At 44.6% G+C, this 19,189-nt stretch overlaps 1 protein-coding gene across 2 annotated transcripts; it reads right to left on the bottom strand.

Moving 5' to 3' along the window:
- Positions 1-1,010: 1,010 nt before the first annotated feature.
- Positions 1,011-18,213, bottom strand: fhl1a (four and a half LIM domains 1a). Of its 2 annotated transcripts, none has more exons than XM_083652383.1 (6): positions 18,161-18,213; positions 6,131-6,312; positions 4,940-5,117; positions 3,049-3,218; positions 2,731-2,917; positions 1,011-1,959 (listed from the first exon to the last, which is right to left on the bottom strand). In XM_083652383.1, exons 2-6 carry the CDS (start codon positions 6,284-6,286, stop codon positions 1,808-1,810), a joined length of 843 nt encoding a protein of 280 aa, XP_083508509.1. In that variant the 5' UTR covers positions 6,287-6,312; positions 18,161-18,213; the 3' UTR covers positions 1,011-1,807. The 2 variants fall into 2 exon arrangements, with proteins under 2 accessions (XP_083508509.1, XP_083508508.1); XM_083652382.1 differs by lacking the exon at positions 18,161-18,213 and adding an exon at positions 9,010-9,107.
- Positions 18,214-19,189: the final 976 nt, after the last annotated feature.

Raw genomic sequence — 19,189 nt, 5'->3', positions numbered from 1 at the left:
ATTCCCTATGCTTGAATTGTCCAAACAAAGAGATTTGAGGACCTTGATTTAGCCTCTTTCTCTGTTGGCTTTCAGATCCAATGTTAACTTAAATCACTTTGTACATACAGACTTGGGGCTTTAGAGCTTAGCTTTGATTAATAAGCATAAAGAATGTAACGGACTCAATAAACCGCCCATAATCATTTAGCATGTTCCTCAGAGCAGCCCGCTTTTATCTTTCATACATTATTCATCTAGAAACCAGAAACTTTGCACTGTCAGAAATTACCCGCCGTGTTGAACGCCTTTGTGAATTACTAACAGTTACTGAGGAGTAGCTTTACTGTACAGACTCGTAACAGTTACTGAGGAGTAGCTTTACTGTACAGACTCGTAGGAGGGTTGTGTGTGATGTGCTCGAAGAAAAGGAAGAGTTGTTTGTCTATGGTCTTCTCCTACTCAGATGTTTTAACATTCTCATTCATCACCCGAAACTTCCCCAAACCTCATCTACTCCTTAACTCTTGCAGTGAAACCCAGGGTTGTTGATTTGGTAGCGTGCTGTGCTGCTTAAGTGGCACAACCAGTCGTCAATAAAAACCTTTAGGGGGGCCATTGCCTTTGCTGCTTTAACCGATATCTATTCCAGGACCTGCTTTTGTGTTGAATTCCCTGTACATTTCTGCATCTTGGAGGGCTCGAGTATGGACTCACCCCGTTCATAGTCCTCAAGATGGTCTATAACGATAGAATAGAACGGTGCCTTAGATTGAGATTTAGTATTTTTATTTTGTCACACATACTAAGAAAACGTGTCACGTCCTTACCTCGGCCACGACAATCAGTCTGCCCGATGAGGGCAACTTTGTGAATATGAATATTTCTCCCTGGAGGATTTTCAAACCTAACAAAGCCCTGTCCTCAAATTATATTTGTAAATATATCTAAAGTGTACCGAGATGATACAAACTGTTAAACAATAAAGTCTTGCAAAAACATTGTTTTGCAATCTGTCTTTATTTTTTGCTACCAGAGAAATGCAAAGTAGACACTGTAAGATCTGTATTTCCTTTATTCATGTTTTGCATTCTGTCAGTTCACTCAAAAAGCCTTGAATACATGAGTAGTATATATTTCAACATCAGATTCAATCTACAAAGACTATTTGTCTCTCTTGAGTTTCAAACGGTGCTCTGAACATTTTTGAAATTCTCATAGCAATCTGTTCAAATGTTCAGAGATATTAGATTATTAATCAAAGCTTGTAGGTAGGAGCAGCAGTACGTATATAAAAAGCACATTCTCTGAACAATTCCAGTAAGGCACTGAAAAGGGCATTGCCTTATACGGCTGCACAGAATTCTGGATTAGAAGAGGTTAATATTGCATATCACAACCCCACAAAGGAAAGTCTGTTGGCATGTCTAGTATCCAACCATGACACTGAAACAAGCTGCATTTACTTACATTTTGCTAAATATTTCAAACTTTTAATTAGTTGGAATAGCCTCAGTTTGCACTAACACCTCTGGCACCCCCAATAGGTGTAAAGAGGAGTTCCACCAAAATTGACTTAATGTGCAAATATAACATTTTGTCAAAAATTGCTAGTAGTAAGTAGACTTATTTTTATTTTCAGTAGTAAAATTCAATAAACTGCATTATATTTGATTTTTTTAAGGTCTCATTAATTCCCCGCTCAAACAATCAAAAATAGCATGTAAATTGTATTGTTTTTGCAGAAGAGTCTAATTTAGAAGTCAGTTTTGGTGCAATTCCACTTTAGATAGTGATCCTCTGCAGTGCTGATTGTGCGCTTCACAGTTCACACCTTGGCGCAGTCAGGGCAGTAGATGTGTTCTCCGTTGATGACGAAGCGCTTGTTGGCCAGGGAGAGGCTGCACTTCTTGCAGTTGAAGCAGTACTCATGCCAGGCGTATCCCTCGTAGTTCACCACGTTGGTGCCGTGGCCAAACCCTGCATTGCCAGAGACAGGAAGTGGACATATGTCACTCAGCCAGCAGCACAACAGAGCTAATGATCGCCCTTTTTACTGAAATGATAACATCAAAACTCAAAAAGTTATAAGAAAATAAAATAATGCAAATTAACTGGGGGAGGGGGGGACTCGTGTCGTGATTCCACCACCCATATCCTCCTAGCCAGTCCACCCACACCGCCCCAGTACAGGAGATTATTTGGCAATGTGGGCTCTGTTCTGTTTGTTTAAATTTTTGTCACACTGATAATGTCATCAGTGATGTCATAAATCACTGATGATGTCATCAGTGATGTCATAAGATGCGAAGTTGTGACATCATCAGTGATGTCATAAGAGCAAGTGAGCTCGCACAGCAGTCGAGCTGCAGGGCGGGCGAGGCCGCACAGCGGCTGAGCTGCATATGCGAGCTGCAGGGCCAGCTCAACGAGCTGCAGGGTGGGCGAGGCCACCTAGGAATCAAGCGTGCGATATGCCTAGTCATTTATATGTGTAATAATAACTTTGTTGAATAAAAAAAAATACAATGCTGTTAGTACATTTACTAAAAGTGTCTGTATTTTTATTTCAAATAGTTTTTTATATAAATCATACAAAAGGCAAAGATCTTTTTTTTTTTTTTTTTTACCTATTTCGGCCATAAGTGGTCAGAATTTCCCGGGGCTCCCGGGGTGTTTTTTAATATCTTAAGATCCTAGTGTGTATGTGCACACGTATACACAAGATCATGCGTGCCTGCTGGTCCTAACCTGTGATGGGGTTCTTGCAGCCATGGCACTTCTTGGCCACATCAGTCTTGTAGCAGTCCACACAGTAGACGTCGGTCTCGTGGGACGTGAAGCGAGCTCCGGCCAGCGGCTTGTGGCAGGTACGACACACAAAGCACTCAGAGTGCCAGGGCTGGTCCTGGTAGCTGATCCCTCCAGAGGTGATGGCCTGAGGCCAGAGAGGACACACTCATCATCATCTCATATGGCTTGGTCAAGAAGCAGTTATTCAAATCTATCTGCAATAAATACAATAAAATGATTTGTGAATAAGGATAATATGGCAGTCGGTGTTTGTACCTGCTTGCAGTGGAAGCACTTCTTGGCAAACTTCTTTTCATGGCAGGGAGCGCAGTAGATGTCATCACCCTTGGTCAGGAAGCTCTGTGTGCGGATTGGCTGCTTGCATTCAAAGCAGGTGAAGCATTCCTCGTGCCACACCTTGTTCTTGTACTCCACATTCTGGGATCCTGAGAGACAAATGGCAACAAGCATCTTGATAGTGACTTAACACAATGATGATTGAACCTACTGTATGGCCCATTGATGGAAGCCTTTGCACTTTACCGTATTGTAGCATTTATGAACTTGGTGTCTGGTGACACAGGGTGGGCGGAGCTAACACAATATACTCATTCATTCTGCAGGTTACTGTAGGTTCCCGACAACTCTTGTGTGAAGTAGGATAACAAGCTACCTTTTTTCTGGTCTCTGCTAGCATTACGGGTGGTTACTATGGCCGAACAAACTGACAAATGTCACAACACTGTTTGGATCTCACCTGCAATTACCACTCATCGCCATAGGTGTCACCCAAGAGAACAAAACTGAAATCTTATGGATTATAACTTTAAATATCAAATGGATATTGGGTGGCACCCAAACAAATGAGGATATCGCCTCTCCTAGGACTTTGAGTGAAAGCAAGGATCGAAAAAAATAAACAGCAAAGGAGTAAAAGCAAGGTAAGAAATATAATGTCAAAACCAGAGCCATAAAATGGAGGCCGAAAACAACAAAAGGTCATTACATAATGTCACAGGTTGTTACTGTGGTTGCCCCTGGTTACTTATTTGTCATGTGAATATTGCACAAGATTATCAGACAGGAAGTGGGAGTTGGCTTGGTGATGGTTTATATGACGTGGCATTTCAGGTGCGTCCCCCCCCCCCCCCCCCCTCTGCCAGACTTTGATGAAGGAAGCCACGTAGCCTACTCTCTGTCACTCCTGTTCTCTTCTAGAGTCTTTTCATTTGTTTTCACGTATGGGTGTGTGTGTGTGATACTTATTTTCTACTAGCGTCTTAATTAATGAGCGGAGGCTGGTCATAGCTAGTCTCCACACCCAGGCTTGAGCTGTCCATTGACGCTATCTGCACCGCCCAACCTGCTGTTTGGGCTCCGAGCGGCATGCTAGGTGAGTCAACTCCTCCTTCTGCTGACTTTCTATGTGATAACCTTGTGCAAAGTCGTTCTGTTGTTGTTGTAGCGGTTCTGGCTTGTCTAGACACGAACCTAACTCATTTTTGTGAACCGAACCCGTTACAATAAAAACAGCCGATACATTAATTAACGGTTAGTTAATGCTTAATATTAACTAACTTGCTATTATGTTAGTTATTGCTTAATAACTGCTTAATAAGCATTAACTAACCTGCTTATGTTGCTTAATAACTGTGTAATAAGCATGAACTAACAGTTTAAGTTAGTTAATGCTTAATAACTGCTTAATTTATTTATTATTATTTAACCTTTATTTATACAGGTGAATCACCTTGAGACCTAGATCTCATTTTCAAGTGCGACCTTAATAAGCATGAACTAACCTGCTTAAGTTAGTTCATGCTTAATAACTACAAAATAAGCATTAACTAACTGTTAATTCACAGCCTTAATTGACTGTAAGCATGCTCTAACCTTAACCTCAGTGACTTCATGCCTAAACCCAACCACAATGCCTCAGTTATCATGAACACATTAGCAAATACTAGACACATTAGTTCACTGTTAATGAATGTACCCTTATTATGAAGTGTTACCAGCAAGCCTATAACAGTGACTTTTAGGATAGGATTTAAATGATGATACAGATTTAGCCGACCCAAGCTCCTCGGGCCGGGTCGTCTCTGAAGTAACACACTGCCTCTTGTGTTATAAAACAGGGTAAAAGTGCATGAGGGCAAAAACCCACCTGGCATGACCACCTTGTAGCAGCCCTGGCACCGGTTGCCATCCTCACGGGAGCCACACTTGCCGCACATGATCTTGCCGTCATCCCGGGCGCTGAACTGCTCGCTTGCCAGTCCCTTGTAGCACTTGGCACAGCGGAAGCAGTCCTCGTGCCAGTAGCGGTTCTTGTGGTGCAGCTCCTGAACACAGAGAGGAGTCAGAGGGTGAAGATAGGTTCTTGTGATGCAGCTCCTGAACACAGAGAGGAGTCAGAGGGTGAAGATAGGTTCTTGTGATGCAGCGCCTGAACACAGAGAGGCGTCAGAGGGTGAAGATAGGTTCTTGTGATGCAGCGCCTGAACACAGAGAGGCGTCAGAGGGTGAAGAGAGGTCGGTCTTCATGAAGGCCTCATTAAACTGGGGTTTGTTTACCCGTCATGTGGACTGAGGCCCGGGGCCAAAACACAGAACATCTCCATCTGGTCGCCATTACAGTGGAGACCAAGTGAAGTGGGATGTGGTATGGGCCATGAAGGACTTGGGGGAAGTACTTAAACCCCATTGGAAGTAATTGCACATCATTCTCACATATGTAACTGTGTGAGACTGGAGTGTTTTTTTCTTTTTGAAGAAGGGACCCCTCATGGAGGATGGACAGATAGGTAACACTGGCTTTAAAGCGAGACCCCTCATGGAGGATGGACAGATAGGTAACACTGGCTTTAAAGCGAGACCCCTCATGGAGGATGGACAGATAGGTAACACTGGCTTTAAAGCGAGCGATGCAGTTGAAGTCTGAGAACACTTTGAAGGGAAGTGAAGAGATGAGTGATGAAAACACAAATAAATCATCACTTTCCCTCTTTTTGAACGTACTCTGGTTATCTCTGTATATATACTTAAAGGAACAGTTCACCCAAAAATGAAGCGCAACTTGAGAGTAAACCAGCCACCATTATTGACTTTGGTACTGAAGTACTAAGCCAGTAGCCTACTTTACAACTGAGGTCAATGGTAATCTCTTGGGTTGTGCTGGCAACGTGTTATTATGTACAAACTTCACCTGTGTTCCAACTGGCATGAGGGTGAGTCGCTGATGACAGGATTTTCATTTTTGGGTGAGCTGTTCCTTTAATCTATCTATCTTCCCCTCTCTCCTACTCACTTTCATTCTTTCACTCACTCCCACTCCCACAGCACAGTGTGTTTTCACCTTGGCGTCAGCGCCAATGGGGCGTCGGCACTCGGCGCAGGTGTTTGCACAGAGCTTGTCGAAGCACTTGGTGCACACGTGCTTCTCGTCCTTCTTCACATACTTCTTCCCGTGCAGGTTGTCACGGCAGTAGTAACAGTCAAAGCGGTCAGTCATGGTGGAGGTGAGGTAACTCCTGGGACCTGTGAGAAACACAAGAGACTCTCTCTTACTGTCAGTGGCATTAGAGCTCCATCTGTCTTCTATCGTCTCCACACGGCTGGATGTTATCCGTTGAACACCACATGGGGGCAGCGTTGCCTTTGGTAGGATATCTCACTCAAAACTCATTGAAATAAACCAGCCAGAATGACCAGGTCCTATTTTGAAGCAATTCCTGACACAAATTTAATTTTAATCAATTTAATAATTTGAGTTTGGTAATGAGCAGAATAATGTCAGCGGCTCTCACTGACTGTACTGTAGCTACATCTGGCTTACAGATTGATTGAAACAAAGCTATCTTGAAGGTATGCGGAGGAGGAAGTAGGCCTATATTTCTAGATTGTTACATGTCCCCTGTTGTTTAACAGCAGCAGAACGAGGAGATGAGGCAAGTGTGCGGAATGTGCACGGTGAAAAAACGGCCCAGCAGATGTCTTGTTGTCTGGCTGCTTCAGTGATTCATGGCCTGTGGTCGTTGTGTTGGACTCTGCTCGCAGGGGCCACCTTATCAAGCTCCCACCGGGAAGTTGAGGTCATAATTTTAGAACGTCTGGCTCGTACCCTCCAACCCCCACTTTCTCTTTTGTCTGCACTTGGGCCAGGTCATTTTCCTTAGTGTCTGTCCAGTCCACACCTCTAAATCAAGTTACTTCACTCATCAACATTCCTGTGTTCCCATCACAACCTGTGGAGACGGGGGACGAGATGGAGAAGCTTCCTGGGATGATTGTATGTATTGCATGCGTACAGTAAGCTGCCTAAAAGTGGCCTAAATGCCTTAAGATTCATCGACAACCCTCACAAGCTTAGGCCCTGCACACGTCAGGGAGGTCAACCGATCAGCGTGTGAACTTCATCTGAAGTGATTTATCCTATACACGAACATTGTGAGGTCTCCGAACGTTAAGCCGGTTCGGTACAACGAGAGCGATGGAGGAAGCGCTCGATGGAATGGCATTTCGTCCCGGGTTGCCATAGTAACAAGGGAAATATTTATGAAGGGGGATTGTGCAGCTATTTCAGTGCGATGTGGTAAACAGCCGTGTGAGGGAGATGAGCCTCGGGGAGCGTGGTATGTGGCCCTGGTGGTGTGTGTGGATGGACAGATGGAAGAAGAGTGGAGCGAGAGGACTTTCTGCAGCTGTGCCAAAGGGGATAAAGAGCGGGCTGAGGACCCCCACCCACTCACTTCGAATCCAACTGAGTCCAACGCAATCAAACGTGTCCAATCAATCGCACACAAAGACACGCACACTATACCCAGGTATCATTACTGAGGTCAGCCAAACTAAACATCTATTTTAAGCATGGATTTTCCCTATTTTAAGTACGCTGACCTTCCAGAGGGGACAAATGGCGAGGGGTGCAGAGTGGTGACTTTTGGGACTATGCAGCTATTGTGGCCTCAGCTGAGATGTGCCTGATGCGAGTGCCCAGTACTTTACCTCTAATCTGACAGCTGCCCCCTTCAAAAGCAGCCATGGCATGCACCGTCACTCAGCTCGTGAGGGCCCGAGCGTACCGCTGTGGTCCCTTTGGGGAGGAGGAGCCCTCTTAAACAAGAAAGGTCAGAGTGATGAGACCACTTAACGGTGAGTCAGACTGGTGCCAGGGATAGACTGGATGGACTGGATAGAATAGATCAAAGACCGAACCACCCGACCAATATCTCAGCCAAAACGGCAGATACATAGGCTAGCTACCACAAGGTTTGGTAAATGATGCTGTAGTCCACTGAAAGTGGACCTACTGCAAAAGTAATTCGTTTTAACACAATCAAATCACCTCAGCCCAGAAAAGAATACATCAATACATTACAGCAGTGGTTCTCAAAGTAGGGTCCGGGGACCTCCAGGGGTCATGGAGGCGGGTCTATGGGGTCCCCAGCAAAAAGGGGAATAATTTATGTTCACTATAATTCAATCCATAAGTAACACTGGCAGAATGTAGGCTTAGGACTATTTTGATCATTGGTTTCATACACTAAATGTAAAAAATCGTATCAGATGGTGGAAAAAGTTTGAGAACCACACATAATATAAACAATACAATGCAAACTTCAGAACATGCTCTTCTTGTGCCTTATGTCAACAAGGGATGGCATCTTGAGATAGATCCAATTATACTGCAATACTTGTGCCACAAGATGATATTTCAGTATTGATGCTTCCATATAATTACAAATCATTATTATTTGAAGGAATGAAGGGAACTTCATTTGACCCTGGTGAAAAGATAAAATTATCCTTACTACTAATAAAATTGAGTCACACTGGACATGAGTAAATAAGCTGTCAGTGAATTATTCTGCCTTCTGCAAATGTCAAGCACTCCCTCAAGGACCTCTTTTCATCATAATCTGATAAAGCAACAATTTGTGGTATGCAAATAGAAATATTGAAATTTATATCAATGCATCACCCCCCTTTTTTTTTTTACTTTTAGGCAGTCAAGCTTTTCCACCATTTCTTTTGTCAGCAAGTTGTCTACAGGCATTAAACCTCATTTGAATCCATTCAGTCTTGAGCACTGCTACTACAATGCAAGCTAAACTTCCAAACATGCTTACATTTGCATTAGAGGAGTGCCAGCGGTACACGGGTTTCAAATTTATAACGCAACGTATTCAATAACTTGTCTGTTTGGGTGCTAACCACAGCATTTCTTTTCTTTACCTGAGTGTCTGTAGAAAGTCATGTTTGATTCCAGTCAGGAGCAACAGCAGAGAAAAGGCAGGAGGGGAGAGTAGCATCCACAGAGGGTCAAACCCGTCGACCATACAGCCCATTAAAGTATAGGAGGCTGTATATACCCCTCTCTGACCCACGCCCCCCTGACCCCACACCCCCAAACCCCACCTTCAGCCCTGGTTGTCCTTTTTAGGGAATGCATTAGAGAATGGTGTGGATGAGAGAGACAGAGTATAATGCAGAGGGGATTAAGATTCATGATGGAGATTGGATTCCACTGCTGTGACATCAGAATGAAAAAAAAAAAAAAAAGAACACAGGGTTTTGAATGGTAGCCATGAGGGATAGCAGATACTCCCACTGCCCCATCATCAAATGTTTTGTTGTGGTGTTCACGGCATGTTGAGATGACATGTTGGTTCACTTAACATCCTAACTCAAAGGGATGACTCACAGAAGTCTGCAAGCTGATATTGAGTAAACTGAGGAGAGACAGCGTGAAGCGACGCGCTATGGGGATCATTTCCTATATCATGACAGCTGTGTGTGTGTGTGTGTGTGTGTGTGTGTGTATGTGTGTGTGTGTGTGTGTGTGTGTGTGTGTGTGTGTGTGTGTGTGTGCGTGCGTGTGCATGCGCGTGCATTACGTCAGCATTTACATACACAGTGTATGCTGAAAACTATGCTTCCACATTGGCAAACTAACTATCCTACAATAACTCTAATGCAGGTATTTTTTGCTTCACTGTTTAAAAGAAATGTAAATATATAAACAAAACAGTCGATTTGAGGATGAATTATTGTATTGTATCATTGTATCACCATTGTATATCAACGAAAATATTTCAACTACTTCTTCAACTGCTGCTAGTACTAACATCATCATCATCATTATCTAGTCTGCAGTGGAGCAAAAGCTGTGGCACAGATGTCACTGCACTGTAACTATGCTTTGTCCCTTGCAAGTCAGGCCAGCTCAACTAGAGAAATATAGGCTCATCATGGCAATGAGTGGGAACTAAGAGGCTCATAAGACGGGCAATTATGTGAATGAGCTCATTAGACTCACAACACAAAGCCACTGACCTCGCTTAGGAACCAGCCACAGTGGGTTTTTGGCAAGACTCACTTCAAGCTGAACAACAACATATATCAGACAGTAAACAAGTGGAGTGGGCACAACATGTGCGTGCGTGCGTGCGTGCGTGCGTGCGTGCGTGCGTGCGTGCGTGTGTGTGTGTGTGTGTGTGTGCGTGTGTCTGTGTCTGTGTGTGTGTGTGTGTGTGTGTGTGTGTGTGTGTGTGGGGTGAGGGGCTTGATTGATAAGGGCGTCTGGTGCAGATTTGATTTGGTCCATTACCGTTGGACAGGACATTATGTTGATTGTCCACTTTTATAATCTGTCACCCAATTATACTAAACCCACAAAGACTAATGAATGGCCAGTAAGGCGCCATGACTCCCTCTCTACAAAAGCCTCCTGACCTGGATAGATCTGCTGCCCGGTCCCGTCCTACATCGCAAAATCCATTCTCCTCCTTCTTGTTTTGAATCCGTTCCGCTCTCATCAGATATTTCAGTAACACTTTACAATAAGGGCCAGTAAATGATGGGTTAGTTCATGCCTAATAAGCATCAAATAACCATTCATTAACAGTTGACTAATGTGTTTAGTAATCATTTACTAATGGTGTTCATGTTAAGTATTCATTTATACATTATTTAATAGTTTAGGGTTTGTTCATGGCTAGGGTTAGGGTTAAAGTTAATCAACATTAACTAAGGTTAATTAATGCTTACTAATGCTTAGTAATGCTTATTAAGCATTAACCATTAATTTAGCGACCCTTAGTGACTCCCACTCCTCTCCTCTCTCCCTCCATCACTGCTTCCCCCACTCTTCCTCTCTGTATCCTCCCCCACTATGTATTTGTCTCTGGCCCCATCAGCTGCAGTGTGTTGAGTGAATCTGCCCATGGATTTGATCTTTCATCAGTCCTGATAATCTGTTCACAGTGGTCCTGATAATCCAGGGATGGGCAACTTTGATGATAGAGAGGGCCACAAAAAAATGCCCTCGCTACCAAGGGGCCAGATAGTGACCGTGCACTTCCACCTATAGCCTACTGTAACCCCATCACTCCCAATTATAGCTACTAATTTGATGAAAATGAATGGTAATCAAAGTTGATTATACCAACATTTATAATTTTCATATTCAAATTGACTAATTCTTCCATTCAGATGACACCAGAAACTTTGATCTAGCCTTCAAACAGCCCGCTACAGCAATTTGATGGGGTACATCACCCAAATATGTCATATTAATCAGATTAGTCATGTTGCATGTTCAATCAGTGATGTCATCCATGATGATGTCATCAGTGATGTCATGGTGAGGCTATTGCAGGCAAAGCAGTATCTGCGTATCTGACGCGCAGTGGGCGAGCTGCAGGGCAGGCGAGGCTATGAGCCCGCACAGCAGGCGAGCCTAGGAATCGAGCATGCGTAGCGCACGAGAGTGCTAATATAGATATATAGATAGATGTGCTGTTGAGTTAACTGGAACCAGCGTCTGCTGCCCATGAGAGACAATAAGGCTGGAATGCAGCAGCCATCTCCCCACCTGCCGTCTCCAAGGCCAGAAATAACTTTGTCATCAGGAACAAGAAACAAAGCACTATAATTATATTTTTTCCAAGTAAGAGATTAATCAGGTTTAATTAAGAATCTGGATGTGCATTGTGATCTAAGGGCCATTTGAGATTTTAATCCAAAAGAGTTTGTCTGTTTGTTTGTATCACATGCATGGCTCAAAGGGCTTTACAGAGAATGAGCCTAACGAGATCTAACTGACCAATAATCAGCCGTATAGAACAGAATGATATGACAAACATCGGGAAAAGCACAAGACACACAAAAGCAGATTTTAGCAGCCTAGAGCATAAAGGTTTCCAAATGGTCTCAGCCGCTAAAAATACATATCTGTCTTTTGCAAACACATCCCCATGTGAAATGTACCTTCTGTGAGGTGTTCAAAGTTGACTACAGTCCTATCACCTTTCTAAGCAGTGGCTTTGGAGTTTGGCTCACATTGGAGAAACAGGAAGTCTGATTGCAGTGGAACAAGCACCCGCCCTCTCTCCGCTGTTAACGACAGAGTAGACCTGCCCTCTCCCTGCTGTTAACGACAGAGTAGACCTGCCCTCTCTCCCTGCTGTTAACGACAGAGTAGACCTGCCCTCTCTCCCTGCTGTTAACGACAGAGTAGACCTGCCCTCTCTCCCTGCTGTTAACGACAGAGTAGACCTGCCCTCTCTCTCTGCTGTTAACGACAGAGTAGACCTGCCCTCTCTCCCTGCTGTTAACGACAGAGTAGACCTGCCCTCTCTCCCTGCTGTTAACGACAGAGTAGACCTGCCCTCTCTCTCTGCTGTTAACGACAGAGTAGACCTGCCCTCTCTCCCTGCTGTTAACGACAGAGTAGACCTGCCCTCTCTCTGCTGTTAACGACAGAGTAGACCTGCCCTCTCTCTGCTGTTAACGACAGAGTAGACCTGCCCTCTCTCCCTGCTGTTAACGACAGAGTAGACCTGCCCTCTCTCCCTGCTGTTAACGACAGAGTAGACCTGCCCTCTCTCCCTGCTGTTAACGACAGAGTAGACCTGCCCTCTCTCTGCTGTTAACGACAGAGTAGACCTGCCCTCTCTCCCTGCTGTTAACGACAGAGTAGACCTGCCCTCTCTCTCCGCTGTTAACGACAGAGTAGACCTGCCCTCTCTCCCTGCTGTTAACGACAGAGTAGACCTGCCCTCTCTCCCTGCTGTTAACGACAGAGTAGACCTGCCCTCTCTCCCTGCTGTTAACGACAGAGTAGACCCGCCCTCTCTCCCTGCTGTTAACGACAGAGTAGACCTGCCCTCTCTCCCTGCTGTTAACGACAGAGGAGACCTGCCCTCTCTCCCTGCTGTTAACGACAGAGTAGACCCGCCCTCTCTCCCTGCTGTTAACGACAGAGTAGACCCGCCCTCTCTCCGCTGTTAACGACAGAGTAGACCCGCCCTCTCTCCGCTGTTAACGACAGAGTAGACCCGCCCTCTCTCCCTGCTGTTAACGACAGAGTAGACCCGCCCTCTCTCCGCTGTTAACGACAGAGTAGACCCGCCCTCTCTCCGCTGTTAACGACAGAGTAGACCCGCCCTCTCTCTGCTGTTAACGACAGAGTAGACCTGCCCTCTCTTCGCTGTTAACGACAGAGTAGACCCGCCCTCTCTCCGCTGTTAACGACAGAGTAGACCTGCCCTCTCTCTCTGCTGTTAACGACAGAGTAGACCCGCCCTCTCTCCACTGTTAACGACAGAGTAGACCTGCCCTCTCTCCGCTGTTAACGACAGAGTAGACCCGCCCTCTCTCCGCTGTTAACGACAGAGTAGACCTGCCCTCTCTCCCTGCTGTTAACGACAGAGTAGACCTGCCCTCTCTCCCTGCTGTTAACGACAGAGTAGACCTGCCCTCTCTCCCTGCTGTTAACGACAGAGTAGACCTGCCCTCTCTCTGCTGTTAACGACAGAGTAGACCTGCCCTCTCTCCCTGCTGTTAACGACAGAGTAGACCTGCCCTCTCTCCCTGCTGTTAACGACAGAGTAGACCTGCCCTCTCTCCGCTGTTAACGACAGAGTAGACCTGCCCTCTCTCCGCTGCTGTTAACGACAGAGTAGACCTGCCCTCTCTCCCTGCTGTTAACGACAGAGTAGACCTGCCCTCTCTCCCTGCTGTTAACGACAGAGTAGACCTGCCCTCTCTCCCTGCTGTTAACGACAGAGTAGACCTGCCCTCTCTCCCTGCTGTTAACGACAGAGTAGACCTGCCCTCTCTCCCTGCTGTTAACGACAGAGTAGACCTGCCCTCTCTCCCTGCTGTTAACGACAGAGTAGACCTGCCCTCTCTCCCTGCTGTTAACGACAGAGTAGACCTGCCCTCTCTCCCTGCTGTTAACGACAGAGTAGACCTGCCCTCTCTCCCTGCTGTTAACGACAGAGTAGACCTGCCCTCTCTCCCTGCTGTTAACGACAGAGTAGACCCGCCAGTCTGCCAAGAGCCAAAAGGCCAGTCTGTGTATCTTAAGACTTCATCCTCAACATGACCTCTTGACCAGCACCTCGCTCTCTGACTCACCCTCCGTTCCACACAGACCAGTGACAGACAGAGCCACCTATTTTCTGTCAGAGGGACAGAGAAGCAGCAGTGACTCACCGAGGATACACACACCGATACACACATATACAACTTTCACACCAGCGACCAGGGTTACTTGGCCCATGTCCAACCCTTCTTTTGTTCAATGCACACCAAGTCAGTCAACACATGTTAATCCCTGGTCAGGATCATTCAGATAGGACCCGGGACACAACCCAGGAGAGATGCCATTCACACTGAAAACAACCCTTGTCCGACCCTGACCAACGGCATCCCGGGTTAACCCTTTCATACCCAAAAATCAACCTGGGAATAACCCTGGGTAAACCCTTGGTGTGAAAAGGCGGGGTAATAGGCAGAGAGAAAAGACGGCGAGACAGACACACACTCTCACTCTGAACTGGATTTCAATGGCAACAGAAAGTTACCAAGCTGCTATAGTGAGGGTGTGGTGTGAGAGACCCAGACACACTGAGGTCAAAGGTCAGGGTGTGGTGTGAGAGACCCAGACACACTGAGGTCAGAGACAAAAGTCCACAAGGGAGGCCCTGTCAGCACCGCAACACTCCTATCCACCGGACATGGCTTGGATGGAAGTGTTGCTAACACACGCATGCACACGCACACGCACACACACACACACACACACACACACACACACACACACACACACACACACACACACACACACACACACACACACACACACACACACACACACAAACACAAACACACACACATCTACATGTGTCAGTAAAGGGGAGATTAGGTGTGTTTTTCCATTCAGCACTCACACACCCCTCTCTGTCTCTCTCTATCTCTCTCTCTCTCTCTCACACACACACACACACACACACACACACCCTCAGATAAAGCCTCTACTCTGGGCCGGCGAACGCCTCAGCTCTCGTTGGTGTCACATGACTCATGCCTCTCCAAACAGAAGAAGTCGCTCCCTCCTGCTGATGTACCTCGCCTTGATACAGGCAGGAAGTGCTGTTCATCATGACAGCCATGGAATATGATCAAACACATTGTTGACGGACAATGCATCAATATCACATTCACAGGATGTGTGCTTGCCACTGACCTCCCCCTCCCAGATTAAGCCAGCAGACAACATAGCATCAGTTGCATAACCATAATACATCTATTCACATTTACTGCACTGGCATAACAGCTTATTTTGGCCTTATTGCTGTAAAATAAATGGGTTACAAAGCTCTTCTTATCTTTCATACAAGCATGAACACATGACACACTGGCTTGTTCAGTCACATCCCCAGGCGACTGAACATCCTCACATGCATTCATCTCTCTCTCTCTCTCTCTCTCTCTCTCTCTCACACACACACACACATACACACACACACACACACACACACACACTCGCTCTCTCTCTTTCTCTCTCTCTATCTCTCTGCCCGCTTTCCTCTCTTTTTCCCAGTAATCAAAGTAATCGTGCGCGCTTCAGTTGAGGCATTTCTCTGGCTGAACTTAAGAGGGACAGGGTGAGTCCGGCACTGCTTCCACTCAGCCCACACAGACAGACGGACAGGCAGCCACCCAGCATTGCCTATTTAGGAGTAGCAAGTGGCTGTGGCTGCGCTGTTCCATGGGCTTCATCAACTTAGTCATCTACACTCACAGGCACACACCCTCTTTATGTGTTTCATCTCTCTCTCTCTCTCTCTCCCTCTCTCCATCTCTCTCTCTCTCCATCTCTCCACCTCTCTCTCTCCATCTCTCTCTCTCCCTCTCTCCCTCTCTCCATCTCTCTCTCTCTCCATCTCTCTCTCTCTCCCTCTCTCCATCTCTCTCTCTCTCCATCTCTCTCTCTCCCCCACTTGGAGATTTGCTCCATTTACAAACTTGAAGGAAATAATGAAATAGTCTTCTGAACAAATGCACTTCTCTGCTTGAATGAACTGCTGGCACCAAGGTTTGCCGTGCTGTTATACACATTATACACTGCATAACACTGCATATAAGGCTGTTGCATTATAGTGCATTGCTTTTTGTGCCCATTTGGCTTTATAAAGTTGTCCTATAAACTATTAAGATAGATGTGTAGTAAGCCAAAAAGTTCTATAAATCATTGCAAAAACAAGACTTTATTCAAGCCTAAAAATAGCAGAAAGTATTTCAATGTTGAAAAGTGGGTTGGGAATGTAATACAGTATTAACTTTTTATGGGTTTTATGGCCTAAAATGGTGAAGTCATACTGGAACCACAAGGAGGTCCGCTGTGCCAGAGTAACGACTGTGATCTCAGGTCTCTTATGACATCATGCATTTGGCTTGGCAGAGAGCCAAACCGGCAGAGAGCACATTGCTGTAAACTTGACAAAGGCAAAAGTGGACACTGATAGATAGATAGATAGATAGATAGATAGATAGATAGATAGATAGATAGATAGATAGATAGATAGATAGATAGATAGATATCAATCTATGACACTGCAGGCTGGAGAGGCAGGGACATGCAAGTGTTCACTGCTTTTCACTGCAATGAAAGGGAAGGTACAGCATAGATTTGAACAGATTCTAATCTCGTTTTAGATATTTTTGAGCAAAAATAACACCAGGACCATAAAAAACATAGAATATTTAGAAAAATACCCTGACCGCACATCACTGACAGATAGATAGATAGCTAGATAGATAGATAGATAGATAGATAGATAGATAGATAGATAGATAGATAGATAGATAGATAGATAGATAGATAGATAGATAGATAGATAGAGCGATCGATCGGTAGATAGATGGATCGATCGATCCACAGACAGTAGTCACACTCATTTCAATATTAGAAGTCCTCTGTGAGGAAAATATCATATATATATCATATCACAAGAGTGATGATGGATTCTTGTTGTCTTGTGCTTTTGAATCAAGAATGCACTTTTCCGGGCCTTTTAATAAAGGAAATATTCTCCCTTAGAATGAAATCCACCAAAGTCATAAATAGAAGTTGTAAAATAACAATAATAATAATATTACTAAGTAGACAATTAGATAGATAGATAGATAGATATATAGATAGATAGATAGATAGATAGATAGATAGATAGATAGATAGATAGATAGATCGATCATATATCTATATATTGAATATTGATCTATCATAGATATATATTCAATAGAGATTATCTATAGGCCTATATTGAATCTATTATAGATAGATAAGCAAAAATATTATAGACCCTTTTCACAGCAACCGTGTTGAGGTGATAAAGCAGGTGTAACCACTAGGCTACCATTAATGATATAGTTCCATTCCATTTGGGTGTCCAGTGCCAGGGCCCTAATATTATTGGTTATACCTGCTTTACTTCCTGCTTTACCACCTCAAACGGTTGCTGTGAAAATTACAGATCGCCGGCTTCATGTCCAAAACTATTTTCAAAGTCAAGTCAATTAATCACAGACATTATTTTGTCACACGTATTTCAATAGATAGCTACCGAAACAAGAAGCGACACATTTAAAAACAACAACAACAACAACAACAACAACAACAACAACAACAACAACAACAACAACAACAACAAAACACGACACCTGCCGGTACGCGCACAGAACTTAAGTGTAGGCTAGGCTACTTAAATTCAACTTAAAACTAATTGCTAATTAGGCGTTATGTTATCCTCTTTTTTCATAGGCTAAAAGGGACAATCCCAATGGCCAAGGGTCAGCGTGCTATATAGCCTACCCGGGTTGAAGTGGTGTAATCACACCACCTCCCCCTGCGGTCTGGCTGTAGGGGGGAATCGAACCCGAGCATGATTTCCCTCCTTTTTAATGTCGAACACGCTAACCAGTCGGCCAAGGGGACAGTCCCGTACGCGTTATCCTTGCGTTCCCTGATGTAGATCACCTGACGTCACCTGCTGCCCTGGCTGCTGATTTCAATGTATCTGTGGTTTGAACTCACCTCTCCAAAGTGTATGAGCGCCTTTCACTCGAGTACCAGCTAGTGCGTCTGGGGGATTTGGCCAAGAGGTAATAACTGCGGAGTCGAAGCTGCTTAAAATACAGAGGGAGGAGAGACAGAGAGAGAGAGAGGAAAAAAACAGTGCAGGATATGATCCAACCTCTGTAAGCTCACACAAACAATGACCTCAACCAGGAATTTACAAGCGGTCTCGGCAAGTTCTCATTGGCCCTGCAGTGAGGCAAATGGCTTAAAGCAAATTAAGCAATAACTTTTCAGCATCAACGAGGTATGAGTCGCTGCTGTATACAGAAGTATAGCAGCCAAAGTGTGAGAGGGGGGTCTGGTGATGACGTGCGCTTGCTGCTGTGCAGGACTCTCCATTTATGATATCAATTATCCCTTAATTGGCAACGTTTCAACATTGGCTGCTTAAAAATGAGGGACTGTCTTAACCTGACAACACGCATCTCATCCAAGTGTTCTGTATTTTGTACTCACTCGCCTCCTTCTTTGGTAATGAGTATCGCGTACAAAGAGGATTGCATCAAGCTGACTCATTCTAAACCAAAGTAGCCTAAATAGTTTACTTGCAGTCCGTAAACTTAACCCTCAAACTTTATCCACCATTGCAAATCAGTGATTAATGCCCACAAGGTGTTCCTGTTATCAGCAGGAAATCCCCAAAATATCTTTATTTATTTTATCTTTTTTATCTTTTTATTTTTATTTAGAATTTCATCATGAAAATAAATAAAATAAATGAAATCCTGAACTGAACTGGTTTAATTACATTACCTTTTTTGTCTTGCCTTACTAATCTTCTTGGATAGGTAGCCTATAACTTTCAATGGGGGAAAAAAAGGAAGGGTGATGATATATTTGTTTGCAGGATGAGGAGCGGGGGTGTTAAGGTTACGTCTGTTGTGTTTTATGGGTGTCTTGGTTTCCCAAACATCAGGTCAAAATATGTCTGCTTATGCTGAAATGAAATGTAGCTCAGTTCTCCTGCAGAGGAATGTGATTGAA

This window comes from Poromitra crassiceps (genome assembly GCF_964638095.1).
Source record: "Poromitra crassiceps genome assembly, chromosome: 15".
NCBI classification, from domain to species: domain Eukaryota; kingdom Metazoa; phylum Chordata; class Actinopteri; order Beryciformes; family Melamphaidae; genus Poromitra; species Poromitra crassiceps.
The sequence above is the reverse complement of the archived record's forward strand: the minus strand, read 5'-3'. Positions and strand labels throughout refer to the sequence as shown.

Coding starts and splice junctions, on each gene's coding strand:
- fhl1a (XM_083652382.1), bottom strand. CDS start 9,031: ATGACTTTCTACAGACACTCAG. Junction 2,918..3,048: donor AGTGCTTCCACTGCAAGCAG/GTACAAACACCG, acceptor CTCTGGCCTCAG/GCCATCACCTCTGGAGGGAT. Junction 1,960..2,730: donor CTGCAAGAACCCCATCACAG/GTTAGGACCAGC, acceptor CTGGCAATGCAG/GGTTTGGCCACGGCACCAAC.